Here is a 23,145-nt window from a genome sequence, read left to right on the forward strand (position 1 = left end):
TTAATAAAAACACTGTAGACTACCAATATCACGCTGTATAAATGTCCGTAATTCCATTCATAGGAATTAGTCACATTTACAAAAAACATTAATTTTTACATGTTCTTTTTGCATGAGTGCTTGAAAGGGATGACATTTTATGTTATACGTAAGTTTTAAAGAACTTCCAAATATATCAGGTCACCTTCCTTTAATTGCATCAATAAAAGAATGAATGAAAAGTTGTTTGCAGTATGTCATTTGAATGAAAAATGCTAGGATGGGATTAATAGTTCTACTACAGGTGGATTCTTCATAGTGGTAGTTTGCAAGAAAGTTCTAATCAATCATGGTTCGATAATCATATCTGGATAAGGCTCGAGATATTGGTCAGCTTGAGGCTTGCATACCTCAAAATCGTGTTGCGGCAACTTTTGGAGTTTCCCGCAATATGATCTCCAAGCTAAAAGCGATGTTTCGTCAGACTGGAGATGTCAAAGACAGTGGCCGCCCAAGAAATACAACGGCTGCAGAAGACCGGTACATCAGGCTGGAGCACTTCGAAACATTCCTATAATGAGAAAGTTACTTATTTGCTGATACAAATGACGCAGACAATGCTTGGCACATTTTGTTTGAGACCTCCTTGTCTTTCAAAGATAGTTACTCAACTATGGAGTGAGTTATGGTCACAAATTTGGTGTCATTTTTGACACAATAGAACAATGTTTTTATTGATATGACACAATATGGAAATAAATTTCAAATATATCCGATAAATAGCCGTTTTGGAAAGTTTCCAAACCTTTTTAAGGAGTTTAGTTAATGAGCTAAATGGGCTGACTGGAAAGGCTAATAAATATGTAATTTTTGCCAATATTTTGCTAAAAATCAATGCAATAATGTTCAGAGTACTTTTATTTTCCATACTTTTGCCCTGAAACTTGGCCAAAGTGTTTCTAATATGTTCTAATGTATTATATGTTTATGAGCTTCTCCAGTCATTTGAGCTCATTAACTTTATTGATTATTGATAAAAATAATAAGCTACTAAGAGAATATAAATTGATGTATTTTGAAAACCGTATGTCCGATTTGCTCCAAACAAAACTTGGGCACATTATAAGTGTGTTTTGCTCTACTCAATTAATATTTTTAAAACATGCTTAGAGCACTTCCATAATGCCTCCAATACCACCTTAAATATTACTGGAAATAGAATGAGAATCGATTGTTAAATAACGTCGATATGTTACATCGAATGTTCTACATGTACATCCACTCAAAAGTCTGTAGGGTTCTTATATATATGAATAATTCTCTTAGCATAATAATGTTATCTCATTGTTGTGCGAGTTCGAGTACGTATTGTTATAAGAGGTGTGAGGCTAAAAAACAAAACGTTTCGTTGCCCTCAACCGACCGACCCAAAAAACTTGATTGGAAATCTTGGGTCGGGTTTTTTTTTCAATCACTTTTTTAGAAGCAACCTTAAATTTGGACAGAATCAAGGACACAGTTTTTGTGTCAGTTCCTGAAGAACTGACACCTTCTCCTACAGGTTTGACGATCACGTGACAAATCGAATCTGTGACGTCAATATTAATATCGATATCAATTTAAGGCTGTTCTATTTGAATAAGTTCATCAGGACTGATATAATTAAATTAAATATCAGATTATGTTGTTCAAGTCCAAAGATTTACTCACGTTTTAGACGTTTCATCTTCCGTGCGGAAGATTTCATCAGTAATGCGCCGATACAGCCGCTGCACCACCTCTGGTCCTCCTACTCTCATCCCCAGGGTGTGTAGTTGTTTGCAGTAGCTGATCGTATTTTAAGATTTTTTTTCAAGTTTCTAACTGGCGCAAATCGTTAAGTGTGTATTTCCCATTGACATCCAAAATGGCATAAGCCAGTCCTTAATATACATAGGTACGGCGTATATAGGACTGGCAAGCAAGTCTAAATGTCTCCAGTCATATAAAAAGCACATTGATTTCAAAATGGTGCCCAGAATTGACCTCAAGTATTTGACCCACACAAAAGCCTCATTTACAAGTCACACTATTGACAACTAGCCATGCATACAACAGTACAGTAATGAATTCTTTTGAAGGTTGGTGAAGAGCCTAATCTTTCAAGTCAAAGCACTTCCCACAAATCAGTGCAGTCAATACATGTGTGCTGATGTGTGACAAACTTAGGGGGGCGCCAAATTGACCAATTCAGCATCGATTCTGCGCCCCTCCAAGCGATGAAAGTCAAAATTGTCCCGCGCTTCGCGCGCATTTCAGCACAAAATCAACACAGGCCCCTACCTACCATGCTTATAGTAACCTAACCAAAATTAATTAGTGTAAGGCCTTACTCGCGCAATTATTTCAAGAATGGGGGGGGCATTATATATCCTTAGCTCCTAGCTACGCCACTGCCCGCGTCTAAGATATTTTCGGGTGGGGTAGAGGCGCCAATTTTTGTTTGCCCCGGGCGCTAGGCCTACCAACCCTAGTTACGCCCCTGTGGGCAAGTGGACTACGGAGAAGTCTAGTAATTTAGGCCTACTAACAGTATAAAAATCGGCTACACGTATTTGAATGGGGCTCGATCGATGGTCAACAATTTAATGTCAGCGCTACCTTTATCGCCTTTTGTCAGCTGACGCCATTTGAGGGGAGTGTTTTTTTGGGGGACGACATTGCAGGGGCCGAGTTCATGAGCGTCAGTTTCCGCGCATGTGCATTGCCAATTTACATATGGCGAGGCGTCACAGCGAGACAGAAACTGATTCTGTGGTAGCTCAATTCCAAGATTCCAGTTTTTGCAGTTTATTTGTACCGTGAATATTTACGATCTGCAGCAAGTTTGTATGTTTGGTAAGTTGTGACATCGTGGAAGAAATAATAAGCTATAATATCATGGACATGCAAATAAATCAAAGTCGAATTTAGCTTCACACCAGAGCGAAGTTCAAGTTATTGTTCGTACGTATGTACATTTATGTGCACGTTTTCATGTTTTACAATGTTTTATAAGGCTAAGCTTACCACAGACATGACAGAGCAGAGTACTACTACTTTATAGGTATGCTAGGTGAATTCAAATTTGCCATCAAACTGCATCATTTTATATATCAAATTAAAGCCCTTGAGTAAACAAAGCCAAAACTGAAAACCTTTTTTTTCATAGCACTTTCCGTTGCAAAGTTACATCATGTCATAGATTGACTTTCATCAAACACAAGCGGCTAGGGGACGCAGGGGTAAGCGGTAACCTTGTCAATCAATGGTTATTCTATTGTCCACCAAAGTTAAGCTTATGACATCACCAATACGTTTATATCCATGATCAATCCAATCGATAGGCAATTATCCCCAGACCCCAGAGGACCACTCTGCGAAATTGACCAAGTTTAACATGTGCGCATAAATCTGCATGGAACATGGGAATAAAAGTTAAATAATTATAAAATATTACAATTTGAAATGAAATAAAAATTTATAATAATAATGAAAAATCATCACAATGTTATAAATAATGATAATAACTTTTATGTTTTATCATTGACCATTTATAATATAAAGCTACCAAGTAACTCTACATTTTAATGTGAAGGTCTGAAAGGCCATCCCGGCAAACACAAAACATTTTTGGGTTTTGCGTTTTGATAACATTAAATGTCGGGCTAAATAAAGGTCATGAAAACATTTTAAAACGTTTTTGTATGGAAAACTGGGATAATTGAACATAATTCTAAATTGAATAACACAATAAATAATAACAAAAATATTATTGCAAAACTATAATAGGCCTACTAATAAATACCGTATGTATTAGGCCTATACTCAAAACACGCATTCCTATTTGTATTAACAATTTGAGAATGATTAAAGTGCTTAGTTTTAACCAAATAAAAAAACACAAACGCATTTTGATATAACATTTTTCTGCTAAATTGAATTGGTATTTGTATTCAAGTTAGGCCTACATTTTAAGCTATTTTATGACAAGCTATAGGCATGCTGTTCGTGCGGATATTTATAATGTATAACATTATACGAATTCATATTTAGACCTATAACTATGATAATGATAAAAAAAAATGTTTTAATTTCTTTAATAAAAAAAAATCTTATACACCTTGTATTCTTATAATATTATCATTATTTTGTTTATAGTTTTATTATTGTTTTTTCTTAAATCGTAATCATAAAGAAAAAATTAAGTCATGACAACTTGTTGTTGAGTGCTGAATCCAGGTACCTGGCTGAATCACCTCGCAAAGTATTAAAGTGCGCCGCCGTAGCTTAATTCCATGATCTTGATCCTACTTTTATCGATATAGGCCTACATCGATCACTTATCGGATTAAGTATTGAACACAATAGATGAAGTATTTGATTGACAAGGTTACCCCTGCGTCCCCTAGCCGCTTGTCATCAAACAATGTCAAAAAGATTCAGCTAGCAAAATTCCCCAAAACGGCTTTTCGGGGGTGTTTCTTAGTTCACCACGTAAACTTGTATGGCTCAAAATTCGGACCGCTCGCCATTAAGTTTACTGCTTTCTGTGTTTTGAAATTTGTTGACGTTTTAACGATCCCCGATTCCCGGTCGATTATTTTAGCTGTGTCACGTCACATGCATGACGCTGGTGGGTACCAACCAAACTTCAGAAAAAAAAAACCTTGATCGCCGATAACGATGTGATATGGGACTTACATAGGATTACATTAGAGATATTTCTTGCCAAAATTTGACCATTTCTAGGCAAGTTGGCCCTACTTTGTCTGCGTTATGTGAAAAAGGACAGTCTTAAGTAAGTATAAGTGCAACGCTTTTGATGTTTCGGGAGACTGGGAGGATCATAATAAAAAATGATGGAGCCTATTCTTGACTGTGTAATATTCCTTCACCACATTGTCGACGGTAACAGTCTTATACGATGGACAGATAGTATCAGTTTGTGAATGAGGACATCGATAAGTTCCTTGTACTAGGTGTTTCTAGATCTTAGTCTCATTATGATAGCAGCTTTTTTACTATCAAAATCCCTTATCACCATAAAAAATCATATATTTGGGTCAAGTGAAGTATAGAAAACATATTTATGTAGGTTTCTTTCTTCGGGCACAAGTTTTAAATTTCTATGTAAAAATGCATCAATTGACATTATCGGCGAATTTGGCTGACTAGCAAATGTGTTTGCCTGGCATTACCTATACTACTAGTACTACTACAGCAACAGAGAGCGTACCACCAGTCAAAGTCTCCGCATCATCCAATAATTAGGGCCGATTGTTCCATGAAATGCGACAGGCGAGACTGCTACGCAATTTCCGCGTATTTTCACGGTCTATCGCGAAAGCACGCAAAGCTCTATCGCGTATGTAATATAATAATACGCAAAGCAAAGCCAAAGGGCACGGACATGCGCAGCGCTGGCATGGCTGGCGTGATTGTTAGACACGGCACGATCGAACAATCGGCCCTCATGATGAATATGGGAGAAATCGCACTATACAATACACAGGGACTTTGACTGTTGATACATGGTCTACATTTAGTCTCTGTACTTGAACTTGAAATATCATCCAAAAACTTGAAAAAGGCAATGCCAACCAACAATTGGCAACAAACATGCATGCATGATCTTGTGTATGAAAGGTGAATTCAAATTTGCCATCAAACCACATCATTTTATATATCAAATTAAAGCCCTTGATCTCGAAAAGAAAGCCAAAATTGAAAACCGTTTTGTCATTAGTAGGCCTACTGGGTTATACAACCATGATGTGCCAGATTCCTTAGGGCTCAAGTGCAAAAAGGCGCGTAGTGCCGACATCGAGGCGCGTAGCGCCCCAGTCAGAACTCAGATTGCTTGTACATGGTATAGTCAGACCTCATAATTACTTGTGCTATTGGGCATTGGCAGAGGCTCTATACTAGAGCTAGCGAGGGGTCAAAGGTTCGAATCCCGGGGGTGCCAAGTCAAAAATTCTTCTTCTCCTTGACTTTTTCGGATCTTCTTTTAAGTTCTTTGACTTCCGATCCCAAAAAGTAGGGTCCAGTGTTAGGGTTAACACCCATTTGAACATTTCATGGAACGCTGTCATTGAAATGTACAGGGGTCAATGCACTTTCATACCGTGTACATTTCAATGGAGGGCTTCATGAAATTACAAAAAACGGTGCCACTGTCAAACAAAAAAAAGCTTAAGGCCCAAATTTCTTGTGGAGGTTCCACCTATGATTATCTTTATACTCGAATGTAAGTTCATACGTGCTGGTAATAAACAATTTCCAAAAGTTTAAACTGACTTTCAGCACAAAAATTCACTAACCTTGAATTTTCGATGTGTGACACACATCTTCATCAGAAGATGTTGTGATGGACTTGCCCATTTGTTGACCATTGGCGACTTTTGGTCGAATGAGGGCGTTGTACATGTATAAGGTTGGCAATTCCAGTCCTTGATCGCGATTTAGTTCTGGCGATTTTTTCTTGATCTGGATGGCTTCCCGCACTAAACGGGGGTACTCTCTATCATCCTTGGCTAACACCTTTGTGGATTCCGAGTCAATATTGTGGCGAGAGTCTGTTTTATGCTCTCGACAGCAGAGGGTTTCATGCGGTTGGGGCGGTTGACTTGTGCTCCTTCAGTCTATCTCCCAGTTGTCTCACCGGTCTGGCCGACATATCGAACTGGTACATTCGCCGCAGGGAATCTCGTAGACTACACCCGATTTCTTCTCTGTTGGCGTGGGATCCTTGGGTGAGACTAAAAGTTTCCTCAGCGTATTATGCGGTCTGAAGCTGGTTGCAACACCGTAGGATTTAAAAATACGCTGGAGCTTCCGTGACAACCCCTCTATGTAGGGTAGGGTGATATAAGTAGACGATTTCCTGCCCTCTACTTGGTTGGCATTAGTAGGAGGCTCAGGAGTGTTCTCACGTTTGTCCTTGGCTTTAGCCAAACCAAAAGTCCAATTGCAGTATCCACAATGTCCTAAGGCGGACTTAAGGTTAAATACAATTGATTTTCAAGGCTTGATTCCAGAGGGGTGTAAGTTAATAATGGAAACAGCCATGCAGAAAAGAATGAACTCACGCGTACAATAGTGTATCAATCTGAACTAGGGCCACGGACAAACCGCTGCTCGTGAGTAATCCTAGATGTTGCAGGGATAGGGAGGGGCGACCTGATAGGACCATAATTATGGGCTGATGGGGGGTTTAATATGGGCAGCCGTTTTCGTCAATTTTCCTTTGGATTTTCTAAATGTTCAATTTTTTTAAAAGTATCCTGGATGATATCTGTCATGAAATAAATCAATGCTTCTATAGGCTATAATAGGCCTATTAGTAGGCCTATTTATATTATGCAATATATAGGCCTACAACAATAACTACAACAACAATAACAAAACCAACAACCAATATTTTGTTAATCTAATTTGCAGTGGCGTAACTAGACATTTTCATTTGGGGGGGCAAGCGGGGGCAAACATAATAAATGAGGGGGCAGGAATCCAGCACCTTTTGGCTTACAAAAGAAGTGTATGGTACAAATGCGCTGCAAGCGCATCTAAAATTTTTGGCATATTGAAGCTAAACTGGTGACATATGGTAAAAAAGTGGAATAAATGCGCGTGAAGCGCTCAAAAATTTGTGTTTTTTAAGGTTAAAATGACCAGATATGAGGTTAATTAATAACTCTCAGAAGTAGGCCTACTTTTAACTTTTTCATTTGGGGGGGGGGGGGCAAGGAGTTCAAAATGGGGGGCTCCAGCCCCCCCCTGCCCCCCGCTGGTTACGCCACTGCTAATTTGTAAAAATATATTCATAGGCCGCGCCTATTAGACTAATAGGCCTCATTCATTGAACATTCATTTATTCCCCTCCACCAAAAAGCCTCAGTGGCACAAAACTGTTTGAATTGATAAAATCCTGAAAAGTTAACTCAGCATCCCACTAATACAGTATTTTCTTCTTTTTTTCTCAGTGATTAAGCTATATAGTACACCAAAATGCCTCGAGTACCAACAGAGCCCGTACCAGAACTCACTGTCCGAGGCACTGTACGAAAGAACCAGCTCTATGTGCCAGAAGAAGACATCCAGAGAGCGCTTCAAATGGTGCGCGATGGCGTCTACGTGGCAAGAGCTTCCAGACTTTGTAAAGTTCCTTTCACTAGACTTGAAGCTCGTGTGAAAGAATTAAAAGACAGCGGTGAGCTTGAAATTTACTGGGGTAAAAATGCCCCTCATTATCTTGCCAAGCTGAATGAACAAAACGCCCCTGATGAAATTGGTGATGGAGGTGGGAAGACTAAAAGAAAGAGAAGATCAGGTCATAAGCCGTACTCGGAAGAAAATTTAGCGTTGGCTGTGGAAGCGGTGAAATCGGGCATGTACACAATTAACGCAGCACACAATGTCTACAATATCCCAGGTAATTATTATACACCCAAATGTATTAGGAATACACCCAATGTATCAGGAATACACCCAAATTTGACCAGCTCCAACAAAACCTGAAACAAATCGCCAGGCATGTTTTTTGGGGAAGTTATAGGCCTTTAAAGATGACATTCCCATAATAAAAATCAAATTTTGGAATTCTTAATTTCATGGTATTTGACTGTGGGACTATGTGGACTTTCAAATCCTTGAAAGTACTTATTTTAAAAAACAATTAGGCTTATCAATAAATAACAATTGAATACCTGTATCCAATCCCGTGTATTAAGGCAGGAATCTAATTAGCCTAATACTCAGAATAGCAACTTGGCAAATATATCAAGGCAAGGGGTTGACAGTGATTCGCCGATTCTCCAAATTTGGCCAAATTTGCACGCTATACAGAAGTTGCTGGGAATCACAAATTTGGTACCAGCATGGGCGCCGCCATCTTGGGAAAAGGGGGTGCTGGCACCCCGGAACGCGCCCAGCAGCTCCCAGCACCATGACTACGCGTAACAATACACGTTCCCGACTGTCAATCATCAAGGGTCAATCACCTCGAGCTTGACAATGATATCTGAATAGACTATTGCCAAGTCTTACATGCGCAAAATTAAGGTTAATTTTTGTGATTGAAACAGTATTTTTCTTGTATAAATATTGGTCTGGAGAGTGGGATTGTTGGGCTATTTGATGTATTTTTAAATAAATAAATTAAGTTAATGGATGCGCTAAAAATATTATTAAAAGTATTAGCTATTCAACATTTGAAAAAATACGCTGTTGCAGGCTTGAAAAGGTCTAACCTTGGTTGCAGCAAGCCATGATTTTCACGGGTAATTTTATTTCTTGAACGCGGAGCACGGGCGCGATGCATCCGGTAGAAATCGCGGTAGTGTTCCAGGCCTACGCGATGGCAGACACTTCCCAATCTTTATTTATTCCCTGATTAGGTATCATTAACTAAAAAAGTATTGATGTTATGTATATAATTTTGGTATCATTTTAAGGCTTATTGTCCAGTGCTTACATTTTTATTCAAATCATAAAATGTCAAAAATGTGGAAGACTTGTTCCTGGTTTTGTCAGAACGGGTCACAAATGTATTAGGAATACACCCAATTGTATTAAGAATACACCCAAATGTATTAGGAATACACCCATATACATGTATACACCCAAATGTATAGGAATATACCCAAATGTATAGAAATACACCCAAATGTATTAGGAATATACCCAAATGAATTAGAAATACACCCAAATGTATTAGGAACACACCCAAATGTATTAGGAATACACCCGATTGTATTAGAAATACACCCAAATGTATTAGGAATATACCCAAATGAATTAGGAATACACCCAAATGTATAGAAATACACCCAAGTGTATTAGGAATACACCCAATTGTATTAGGAATACACCCAAATGTATTAGGAATACACCCAAATGTATTAGAAATACACCCAAATGTATTAGGAATATACCCAAATGAATTAGGAAAACACCCAAATGTATAGAAATACACCCAAATGTATTAGGAATACACACAAATTATACATTTTACATTGCAGGTAAACTCCTCTATGAAGTGATGAGGACAGATAAACCCATACGTGCCCTGATGAACAAGAAGAATAGAAACAAAGCCAAACTCACCTATAACGAGGAGGAGGCTGTCGTGGAGTACGCCCTCGCTTTGGATAAGATCGGTTTTCTGGTGACTTATATGAGCTTAGTCCCGCTTGCTATGCAATATACTACGGATCGTGGGAATCCAGTTAAAGATGTGCACGGTTGGGCGAAATTATTTGCACGACGACATCCCGAGTTGGATGGTAATATCTGTCGCCGCCGGCCGTCCGAGCGATAACCAAACAGCAACTTGCTAAAAAGATGTTTGATAGACTCGCAGAATTATATGACACGCATAACTTCCACCTTAAGCCGTCGAGGATATATGCCTGCGAAGGGATTTCATTAAGAGTAGAGCGTTGGGAAGCGGATGAAACAAAAAACATCGATGTGGAGATGCTTGTGGCGGCCAATGCTGTGGGGTTTCACATTCTTCCGCCGTGCGTGGTTTATTCAAATGAGGAAGGGGATGGAATCCCAGATTTCCTGGGATTGCCGGAGGCTGGATTTGTGGTCTCGGATAAGAAGAAGCTTACGGCACCCATTGTGGTAATTATGGTTGCAAAATTTCCAGTAATTTTGAATTTGGTAATTTCCACTGCCAGTGGCAGGCAGCACCAGAAATTTTTTTTTGGGGTGGGAGTTTCAAAGTGAAAAAAAAATGGAAGGGGCCAAAAAAAAGACTGACCAAGATATTGACTGACAAGATTTTGCATTTTTCTTTTTGCTAAAATCATATAAAATCAGTCATTTTGGGGCCAAAATTTATTGAGTTTGACTGAAATTTTTTTATGACATTTTTTATGAAAAATCTCAGGAGCCTTCAGAATTTTTTTTTTTTATTATTTCAGACCGACCGACCGACCAACACTGGTACTTGAAAAGTCGATCCTCCTAGCGCCTGTTATAGGCTTTTTTTCATTGCCTTATGGCTCAAACCAAGATAGTGGATTGGATTTTTGATTTATTGACCGGGGGGGCACTTTGCTACACAATTTTTGAAATGTTACATAGCAATTTTATGCCACAGACTTAATACAGTGAACATGGTGAAGTGTGCAAATGAAACAAAAATCAAGTAGTGTGCAAGCTGATAATGCTACATATGGTCATGTTTTTTGAGGTGGGACCCAATTGTGTCACATCTTGCAATTTGTCAAAAATGAACTCCTTTTTTGTATTTCTGATTATATTTCAAAAACTTTTCACCCAAACTAGTAAAAGTATACATGAAAGCATATATTGTCATGATTGCAAATCTGTAAAGTTTGAGTGGATATAAAGAAAGAAAAAAAAAATATACAGGGTGATTCCATTGAAAAATACCGAAAAATTTAAATTTCTTTACCACTTCAATATTTCTACATAGTATATTAAATTGGAAAATGAACTTGATATTTGCAATGTACACAGTAAGTCCTTTCATTAAATATATAGTTTGCACTATATTTGTTAAGCCCATTGTGTTATACAGGGTGTGAAAAACGTTGTATTTTAAATTTGTTAATTTATGTAAAATTTCACTAAGTGCCATTAAATTTGGAAAATATATTCAATATAGTTTAAAGAATTGCTATAATATCAAATTTAAATATCCAATTCCTATATAGGGTGTTCCAAAAATCAATATACAGTGAATAATTAGTAACAAAGGTACATGTACATGTAGGCATATACATGCACAAATAGCCTACATCAATAAACTTTTAACAATAACCAGAGATCAATATGTCATCAGATTAAATCCTTTGACTGTAATAATCTCCTTTGAGAAGATTTATTTTATATTTCAAATATAAAACAATATTGAAATTTATTTCATATATGCATGCAAAATTTAAAGCCCATTCTATTGCATGACCCACATTCCACTGCATTAATTAAAAGCTTATTAAATCCGTAATTACTAAGTTTATTAAGATTAACTAGGCAATTATAGTTATAGAAAGTTAAAAAATAAGATTAACATTATGCAAATACATTTTCACTTCTACTAGGCAACAAAGTGCATAAATTTTATTAATGAACACCAACTTCCCATTGGAATTACACAGAGCTCCTCCGCTCCGGCTCCTCCACTTCCGCACCACCCCTGACTAATTAACTTAATTAAGCTGTTGTAATTAATTAATACATTTGTTTAATTATATTTGTTATTAATTCATTAGATTAATAATTTATCTTCAAAATAAGACCAAAACCATTTGTTCATGATGAATTTTAGCAAAAATATAGGAATAAGAAGACAAAATGATTTAGCAAAATGTGACAGCACCACCTTTTTTAGGGTCCCAGTTTAAAAAACATGACCATATACATGTCTTACATCCAACGCTCTTTGAGATTAATACATAAAACATGTCTTACATCAAACACTCTTTGAGATTAACTTTATACTGCGATGTTATACTGCGCCTAATCGTGTCACAAATGCATTGTTTTTATGTTGCAGGCTGAATGGTTCCGCAGTGTTTTCTTACACTACCTGCTACCGCGTACAGCAGAAGACCCGGTGGCTCTTGTACTACATGGTCATCATGACTGGTTTAGTCCGGAGTTACTTCAGATGGCTGAAAAAGAACATGTACATCTAGTACCAGTTTGTCCACAGGTATGTTAAAGGTCCCTGTCTCATCCTCCGCCAGTTTGAAAAGAATGTTTACATTTACAGGAGCGTAACTAGGATTTCTGTGAGAGGGGGCAAAGCCATATTTTAAGTCTTTACTCTTTGTTGTCCCCATTTTGTCCCTGAAAATTTCGGGTGCGGGGAGGGGGTAGTTTTCCCCCGGCTATGCCCCAGTACAGTGCCAGTCTATCCACAGATAAGTTATAGGCCTTAGTCTGACTCTACCCACATCTGCCGCAGGTTTGATTCTGTTTTCACTCCACACAAATCATCTGCTGATTTTAACATGTAACCCCAGTGGGCTATTCCAGTTGAAATCCATATACCCCTTATGGAAGACATGCATGTAGATAATTTTCCACACAGGGATTCACACTCTCTGTGTGGAATGTCTTAGGGGTTGTATGGATTTCAACTGGAATAGCCCTTTTCTGATTGGCTTTAGGATGTGACATAAAAAGTTGGATCCAGGAACTTGAGATTGATATTAAAAATAGCATAGGGCCCTATGCTATGATGATACAAATATCATCATCAGCATCATCATCAGCATCATCATTATCATTATCATCATCATCAGCCGTATTCAGCCCAATGCGGGGCGAAAGCCTCCCCAAGTTGGCACCAAAGATTCCCGCCCTTTGCTTTTGCCATCCACCTGATCCCTTTACAACTTAATGTATCATCCCTCCATCTGACTTCCTGTCTGCCTTGGTGTCTTGAGCCCAGCCAAGGCTTCCATTTTGTGACATTCTTTGTCCAGGCATCTGTTGATTGTGAGATGGCCAGCCCAAATGCCACTATAGTGTGGATTTATGTCTGTAACTTCTGTTTGGCTCCTGATCCATGCCACTGTTTTCCTGTCCCTTTTGGTGGAGCCCAGCATGCATCTTTCCATGCTATGCTGTGCAGTTTCCATAAATGGCTCAAAATATGCTAAGGTGTCATATTATAGCCATATATTTTGACATCTTTTTTTTTAATAATAATTATAGAAATGGAATATTTGCTAGTTTAGTGGCAAGTTTAGGTAGTAAAGACATAGCATACACAATTTAAGTAAAATCCTTTCACTCTAAATAATAAAAAAAATAAAAATAGCTGTAAAAATGCCTATTTTTACACTTTTATTTGTAACATGCCAAGAGACGCCTTTTTTCAACAGCTTTTAATTTTTTTTATGGATCCTTATAGAAATTCATGTGACCTGTTTCCCAAAATGGTGCAGTAAACCAAAAAAAAAAACAGAAAGAGGCATTATGAATTATAAGTTAACAGATCAAAAAAAAGGATTTAAAAGTTTGACTTGCGTATGTTACTATTGTCTGTCAAACTTTTGATTGATTTTGAAGTCCCTCAGTTTTTTATAAACAAAGACTTGAAGCATAAACTAACGGGTAAATCTATTGTAAATAACTTCATTTCTCCATATTATAATCAATTTGTAAGTGGCTGCCATCTTTTTTGAACATATAAGAATTTTAAAATTTTTCTTGAAATGTCTGTCAAATAGTAACATACGCAAGACGGTGCTGTAATTCCTGCTAAACTAGGGTGATACAGCTAATTATGCTACATGACATAGCATTTAGCTCCACCTAGCTTTGTGGCACTATCACTTTGTGAGGAGAAGCTTTTTTGATGACACAATCCATTGTTAAGTGTTGTCTGTCAAACATTTGTACGCAAGTAACATACGCAAGATTTGTATACATGTCTGTCAAAAATAACATACGCAATTTGTTTAAAAAAATTAAAAATCACTTGATGTTCACATTATGATGATAGTTTAGAGTTTATAAAAGTGTTTTAAAACATGTGATTTATAAACTGCATGTGATCTTTATTCAATTTCCCATCTTGAACTACTGTTTTTGCCAAATTATTATTCTGTATGTTACATTTGACAGACATCTTATGTATGTTATGGCTTGACAGACACACATATTTTATTTATAACAATTTATCCTCCTTATTGTAATATTTGGACACATTTTTTTCCACAATCAGTTGCTGTAGGTCCTACACCTAAATAACCACAAAATACCTTATGTAATACTTTATAAATTTTTATTTGATTGCAGAAAATCATCAAAATTGTGTCTGTCAAATATAACGCATTTAAGGGCTAGAAAATTAAATTTGTGAAGTAAATGGTCTATAACTTATCTTTCTTTTAGTGTATTATGAACGATATATGTGCATACTATAATTTAAACCTGGTTGGAGACCAAAAGAAAAGAGCTGGAAAAATAATTGTGTGTTACACTTTTATGACACCTTAGCTTATTTTGAGCCAAATATAAATCACTCCATATGGTCACGACACATAAATATTAAGTAACAGATTACCAGGCGGGGGTGTATTGAAAGTTTTGATGAACATTTCAGCTAGTCAAAAAAGGCTTGTCATGTTATCACAGGCAGATGGTTTGTGTGGCCAGCGCGAGTGGACTCAATTAAGGGTGGAGGAGACTATTACAAATTATGCTCATGGTCCCATCAACAGGGCACACTGATAGCCACACATACCTCCCCTCACACATCGCCTATTTATCTACCTCAAGTCACCGGCACTAGCTTTGAAGTTCAGCGTGTTCTGCGTAAGCTTAGTGTTATTGGTGCATGTACATACTTTTACACGCGCGATCAACATGCCGCATATGTACACGCAAGAAACCACGCTATTAGCCAACGCAACACACGCTGAACTCCAAAGCTAGTGCCAGTGACTCGAGGTATATATACAGACTATAAGAGAAGAGCTATGTAGCTACAGGATGCTTTAAATTGTGAAAATATCTGCATGCAAATATAACCACTTGTGCTTTCATTTCTCTATACCACAGATTCGTTTGGACTAACCCAATCCAGTCCATCCTTTTGAAGCTAAGAGAAGCTTATATAGACAGGATGCTGGAAATTGTGAAAATATGGGTACACCCCTGTTAGTCTGAAACACAGTCAGTCCAAACCACCGTCAGTCCATATTTTTAGTGTTAGGGTTCGTAACTTAATGTTTCTGACGGTATTTCCGATTGACAGGGAGACCCCGAAAATATCTGTACATGATATGCAAAAAATAACCTCTTGCTCTTTAAACTCTCCATACCACAGATTCGTTTCTGGACTAACTGAATCCAGTCAATCCTTTTCAAGCTATAGTCTATTTAGCTACCTCAAGTCACCGGCACTAGCTTTGAAGCTCAGCGTGTTCTGCGTAAACTTAGTGTTATTGGTGCATGTACATACTTGTTATTAGCCAACGCAACACACGCTGAACTTCAAAGCTAGTGCCGGTGACTCAAGGTAGATATATACAGACTATAAGAGAAGAGCTACAGGATGCTGGAAATTGTGAAAATATCTGCATGCAAATATAACCACTTGTGCTTTCATTTCTCTATACCACAGATTCGTTTTTGGACTAACCCAATCCAGTCCATCCTTTTGAAGCTAAGAGATGCGTATGTAGACAGTATGCGTAGTTACAAGATGAGTCAGATAGGCAAAGTACAGGACCCGTTTGAGGTTGAGGCCTTCCCTGTGCCCCTGCTTACATTGTTTTCGGAGCATTTCACTATGTGTCGGGTACAGGAGGCTTTCAAATCTGCAGGTGAGATATGTATAGATTTTTTAAAATCATAAACAGCGGACATATAATGAAAGTTGGAAAGAAACAGTCAAGGCTGCAATTTTTCTCAACATGCCCCCTGTGTGGGAGGTTAAGGTCATGTCTTCCATAGTGGGTGTACATGTATGAATTTAACATTTAAAAATCTACCCCCTGTGTAGTGTGTAGGTAGATTAAGAGTCATGTCTTCCATAGGGGCCGGGGTGTATGAATTTCAACTGGAATAATCCATTTTTGAGCAGACGACTCTGAATGTGCGACTCCATTTGAAATTCACACTACCTGTGTGGGATATTAAGGTCATATCCTCCATGGGGGTGTATAGATTTCAACTTGAATAACCCATTTATGAGCAGACGACCCTTAATATATGATTCCATTTGAAATTCACACCCCATATGTGGGAGATTAAGGTCATCTCTTCTACAAGGGCTGTATGAATTACAACTGGATTAAATCATTTCGAGCAGACAACTCTGAATGTGTGCCATTTAAAATTCACACCCCCTGAGTGGTCACATCCTCCATGGGAGGGGGTGTACATGTATGGATTTCAACTGGAATAACCCATTTTGGAGCCGACGACTCGAATGTGAGACTCCATTTAAATTCACACCCCTGTGTGGGAGATTAAGGTCATCTCTTCCTTAGGGGGTGTATGAATGTCAACTGGAATAGCTCATTTGATTTTTTTTTCTTTTACACAGGTCTGTTTCCGCTCAAACCAGAACAAGTTCAGCTCCCCAAGGAAGAACCAGTAAGGAAAAGCAAAAGCAAGAAAAAAGCAAAGGGCACCAAGACAAACGCGAAAGAATCTGAGGAAGTCGCTAACGTATCCAATCAAAAGACGAAATCCGACGGCTTAGAAAGTTTAGTCGTTCAATCTTCGAAGAGTGGCGAGAGCATCTTGTTGAAGGTTTGTAGCGAGGTTGTACTCGACTCTGATGGTGCGAGTACATCAAATGGCGATGGGAAGACACCTGCCATATCTTTGCTGGAATCAATGCAGAAGTCTCTATCTGCCAACAAAGAGCCCAATCTTGATATGAAGGCAAGCAGTAGTAACGACACTGTGCCAATAATAACACCGGTGAAAAACCCTACTGCTATCGCCGTGTCGACGTCATCTGCGACCTCCACTTCCACTTCCAAATCTGACCCAGTGACCTTTACACTACACAGCCAAGACGCCTCTACCCCAGAACCAAAACAGGATAGTCATTTCAATACAGAAGTTTTGAACTCGATAGTGGTAGTAAAGAAACAGAACGAAGATCGACGTTCTTACGTGATGCTGAAGAAAATGACCTCTACTCGGCCTAAAACAACCGGTATACCAACAGCATCTACTCAGCCTAAAATGACTGATATGCCAACTACATCTACTGCAGCCAGTAGTGCAGTGACAATGGCAGTACCAACTACTCCATCTAGTAGTGTTCAGCAAACAACTGCCATACCGACGTTATCTCCTCCATCTAATAATCCTCCGCAACCATCGGCAACTCAACCTATACCAGTAAAAATAACCAAAGCTGACGAGGATGCCACAAGTTTCCCATCCCATGATGTATCATTAGGTGTCGCGACAAGTTCCACACCAGTTTCGTCAAATTCTGCCCCAGGTAGTACCAGTAATGCATTGTTGACCACGGATGTTACCATGGTTACTGCTACATCTGCATCATCATCAACAGATGCAGTCGAGTCCGATTCTGATGATAACGATTCTGATTTGGACATTTCAGAAGTGGATGTAGAGCCTTCAAATACAGCATCCATTTTGAAACAGCCAAAGCCAGTATTAACAACACCCTCAACATCAATCCTCGACCACATACAATCGGTCATAGCAAAGAACACAGATATTCTGTCGTCATTAGATATCAAGAAATCAAAAACTTCCCGGAAAGCTAATAAGGCTGCAAGCAAATCTGCCGTATCCACCATCAAACCATCCGTATCAGAACCACGGAAGGCCCCATCACAAACAACAGTACCCACCACAGTTGCAAGGACATCTGCAGCCCCTATCATAGCCGTCAACAAACCATCCGGATCAGAACCACAGATGGCACCTTCACAAACAACCATACCTACTGTTCCTATATCTGTGATTGCAGCAAAATTGCAGCAACATGTTCTATCTCAGAGACGAAAACCAAACCCATCTGTGCGAGTGGCGCAGAGTCATCAATCAGCAACTTCTGCAACAATATCTGCACCATTTAAGCAGCAAAGTACTATAACAGCAGGTGGTAGAAACACGGTTCCTTCTCAAGGTTCTGCAATTATAAGTTCTACATTGGTGCCATCTGCAAGTGGTGGAGCCTTGCCTTCAGTAGCAGTCACTCCAATATCATTGCAGCAACAACCCCAAGTCTCCAAATCTCAAGCCCAGCTGACAAAATCGGAAGCGGCGACGCTATCAAAGATTGCCAAGGCATTCAACGCTGACGTGGCTGATATCATACTAGCCGTCAAGAATCAGCAGAAAACACTGGCGTCTCAAAGGAGACCTTCGGAAAAGACAAGCGGATCACAGCCCAGTAGTAACCAAGCAAGAATTGCACCAGCACCTGCTACTCCTGCAGTGCCTCTTGTAGCTCCGGTAGTTACTGTATATAACCCACTACAGCAAGCCCAAGGTGCCCCTATTCTTGTGTCAGGCGGACGTTGTTCCCAATTGTGCAGCAGCAACCCCTTATATTTCCTTTGCCCCAAGCAACTATGGGAATGATTCCAGTCATAGGTGTTCCAACTGTTGCACCTGCTGTTACAAATGCAAAAAATACTCCCTCTGCCACTGCTACAACATCTGCTTCTGCTACAGCTAGTGCTGCAACCAAAAATAGTGATTCATCAACCATGGGAAAGACTCCAGTCACAGTCGTTACAAATGTTGCACATGCTGTTACAAACACAAAACTCATTCCCTCTGCCGTTGCTACAATATCTGCACCTGCTACAGTGAGTGCAGCAGTGACATCCACAAACAAAGGTTCATCAACCATGGGTGTGACACCAGTCACAGTCGTTACAAATGTTGCACATGCTGTTACAAACAACAAACTCACTCCCACTGTCATTGCTACAACATCTGCACCTACTATATCTGTTAGAGCTAGTGCAACAATTGTACCCTCAGTAAAAAGTGGTTCATCAAGCTTTAGTGTTAAACCAAAAGTAACTAGTGATAAAGTTATGATAGTAACAGAACCGCATACGGAAACAACTTCAGGTGTAAGAATGGAACATGATGAATCCAGTTCCAAAACGAACAAAGTCGATTCTCAAAATCCGTCACTTAGAATATCACCACAAGCACAAGATGTTACAGTAGTTTATGCAAAAACTAGCGGAAACAGTGCTGAGACATCAATACAGGATAAAATTGATTCTCAAAATATATCAGTTAAGAAATTAACACAAAAGCAATCTGAAGTTATTACAGACGAGTCTGATGTTCAAACAAGTGGAAGTAGCTCTAGAACATCAAGTGGTTATACTGTTGTGACCGTGAGGAAGTCGTCGCAAAAGCAAGTTTTGGTTACCAGCGTAGAACCCAGTACAAGTGGAACCCCCAAAGCAGACACACAATCACATAATCCTACTGCAGAAGCTGTTACAGAACAGGTGTCTACAATCACAAGTGAAAACAGTGAAAAATCTGACAATGGTTCTGCTGTAGCGACAGTCAGGAAATCACCACGCAAGCAAGTTATGGTCACCAGAGAAGAGCCCGGTGAGCCCAGCACAAGTAATCCATCCAAAACAGAGTGTGAAAGTCCAGTTGTTACAGGGTCCAGAAAAAGAAAAGCAAGTTTGATTTCATCCACCAAGATGGATAAAAGAAAAGGAGATTCTGACAAGGGGGTTAAAATGTTGGGTGCAGAGACCGTGGCTGAGGGAAGAAAGACTCGAGCGCAGGTTAGGGAAGAGTCATTGCCTAGTAGAAGGACACGGAGTATGAAAAGATGATATTGTCTCGAATTATAAGAATGATTGGTGATGTTAGCACCAGAGGTACTTTAAGGCAAATTGCCGGTCACATCACATACAGACCTCTAAATTTAATACCAGTTTTAAACAAAATTATTTCCCATACAGAGTCATAACTTAAATACCATGTTACACAATGTTACTCGAAAGATTGGCATGTAGAATTCACCAAAATTAAAACTTTCAAGTGTCTTCTTCATATAATTACCCGTTGAGGAAAATTGATAATAGCAATAAGTAAGTTTGAGGCGAAATCTAAAACCAGCATTGTATACATGTAGCTCTGTATGTGAAACACTTTTGTCTGTTTTCATATCAGTATGTGATGTGACCGACAAAATATCAGCGATATGCCTGATAAGAATTTCTAACTATAATCAAAATATTCAATTATCAATCATCAAAGCTTTTTTCAAGTGCACATTTCGTGGATAACATGATTGTGACCAACTCTTGACCTAGCCAAAGGATAGCCATGTTCAAAGACTGTAATTGCTCAATTAGTTTTCAAATAGTTAATATGCTTTACTTCATTGTATAGAGGTTATCCGTGTTGAAGTGTTGACATGTTCTATAAGAAGCTGCATATCCTATCAGCAACTGCTATACCTTGTTTGGAACTTTCAAAAGAAGTACCTGCATGTGCAACCACGACTGTTTCAATATAGCCTGCCAAAGTCATGTTGATAACTCTGAGGTCGTGCATTGAATTGGTTTGAATGAGGAATACTACTGGAACCAGCGCCTTTTGTTAGCAGTCACGGTATGAGTAAAGTGGATAACCTCTATTGTACGCTCGGGCAAATATCTGTGCATACCGAGTGGGCTCAAATGATCATGTGTTCAAATAAGAGCCTCATAATAAGGAAGAAAATGTGATATTTGTTCAGTGCCTTAAAAGTTCCAAGGCATGTTCACAAAATGAACATGTGGCTTTCACATTATGTAAATACTGAATGATGGTTGAAAACATGTTTTAAGATAATTATGAACATTTTCATTAGAAACCGCTTTTATGGGACACCCTGTATAAGACTTCATAGCCTTTCCCTTCTTCACAGTGGCAATCGGAAATGTAGTAGTTTCTTAAGAATTCATATAATTATGTGACGCAGCACATCTGCCAAAAAGGGGGGGGGGGGACTTTGCAGTTCAATTTTCAGTTCAGTATTTCTTCTTTGAAGCTTTTAAATGACAATTCATTAGCCAAAATTGGTTAAGGCATTCATATGAAAAAGCACCCCAGATTCTTATTATTTACCCTTTTTGTGACCTGCTACCACGAAAAAAGTGTAAAGTCGCCATGACTCAATACTCATTTTGGTAGTCTCAAGATATTTGGTCTAAGTTGATGTTCTTTGTTTGCCGCCACCTGTACAAGCCAGTAGTATTATCCTTCGTGAATGGCTCATTGTTCCGGGTCCCCTATTTGCAAAGGACATGTACTTCAGTGGCTTTAACAGGTGAGTGAACACCAACGCTGTTGTCAGGGCGTTTTAAGTGAATAACACCTTGCGACTTTATGCTGATTTCATGGTAGCAGGTCACATTTTTAATCTATTTTAATCTATATCTTGAAAAGCACTTTGCCGCATAGTCCCCCTTTGATGTGCTGCCTTACCTTATTGCGTTGTAGCTCCTACCTAACAAACACAAAATGTTTTCAAATTATTTTGATAAATTACATCAATTCTTCAGTTAATTTGTTATTCATTAATTTGGCATTACCAGTAGAATTATTTATTAGTCAATAAAATAATTATGCTGACAATTAATTTGAGATAATATAATTGAAGACCGAATTAAAAAGACCAGTCTGACGTCAGGGCAAAGGCGTGGCATGATTGGTTACCTACTTACGCAGTACCCAGGACGCAGTACATCATTTTTGGTGAATATCAAATGGAGTCACTCATTCAGGTAACCTCATTTCAAACTCACACTCCCTGTGTGTACTCGGTGTGTGTCATGTCGTCTTCCGTAGGGGTTATGCATTTTAATAGGAATAGCCTATTGTTCCTTCAGTATGACAAATAAATTTTCAGCATTACATAATATACATTGTACAGTCCACAACTTATAAGTTCCCCCCTAATACTTTTTAAAATAAGTCGAAAAATATTTTACGAAATATAAAAATGTAAAAAAGATATGGATAGCCCTATTAGTTTTACCCCTGTGGACCAATTTATAGCATCACATATGATTTCGTTCAGTCACAATGGTTAATTGTGTAAGAAAAGAGGCCGTTTAAAAAGTTACAACTGAGTCCATAGCAGTCAGGTTTTCTTTAACAAACACATGAATAGGCCTGGACTACTGTATTGTTTGAGCTCTGACCCCTATGGACTCAAATGCCACTTTTAACACCGTTTGAAATGGTCTTTTTTACATAATGAACCATTGTGACTGAACGCAATGACGTGTGATGCTATAACTTGGTCCATATGTGTAAAACAAATAAAGCTATTTACATCTTTTAACATCTTTGCATTTCGTCAAATATTTTTCAATTGATATAAAAAGTGTTTAGGGGGAACTTTAAGTTGTGGACCCTACATGTATATTTCAATTTGTTATGACAGATGATCCTTAGACACAGAAAATAAACTAGTCTAATTTGACAAATTAAAATTGGTCAAATGAATTGGTTTCTTTTTTTACAAGTTTATAAACAAGATAGGGATGAGTTATTTCGTTTATTTTCCTACACGTTGAACGCATCAGTGATGCGTGCGTTTAACGTAAAGAAGACTTCTCATTTATTGGCATACATGTATGTGTGAGTGTGTGTCAGCCG

At 38.5% G+C, this 23,145-nt stretch overlaps 1 protein-coding gene across 1 annotated transcript; it reads left to right on the top strand.

Annotated features, from left to right (window-relative positions):
• Positions 1-2,743: 2,743 nt before the first annotated feature.
• LOC140144461 (uncharacterized) lies at positions 2,744-20,543 on the top strand. The gene is made up of 6 exons (XM_072166271.1): positions 2,744-2,856; positions 7,986-8,434; positions 10,023-10,632; positions 12,536-12,694; positions 16,124-16,325; positions 17,051-20,543. Exons 3-6 carry the CDS (start codon positions 10,345-10,347, stop codon positions 19,081-19,083), a joined length of 2,682 nt encoding a protein of 893 aa, XP_072022372.1. The 5' UTR covers positions 2,744-2,856; positions 7,986-8,434; positions 10,023-10,344; the 3' UTR covers positions 19,084-20,543.
• Positions 20,544-23,145: the final 2,602 nt, after the last annotated feature.

Source organism: Amphiura filiformis, unplaced genomic scaffold, assembly GCF_039555335.1.
Source record: "Amphiura filiformis unplaced genomic scaffold, Afil_fr2py scaffold_55, whole genome shotgun sequence".
Taxonomy (NCBI): domain Eukaryota; kingdom Metazoa; phylum Echinodermata; class Ophiuroidea; order Amphilepidida; family Amphiuridae; genus Amphiura; species Amphiura filiformis.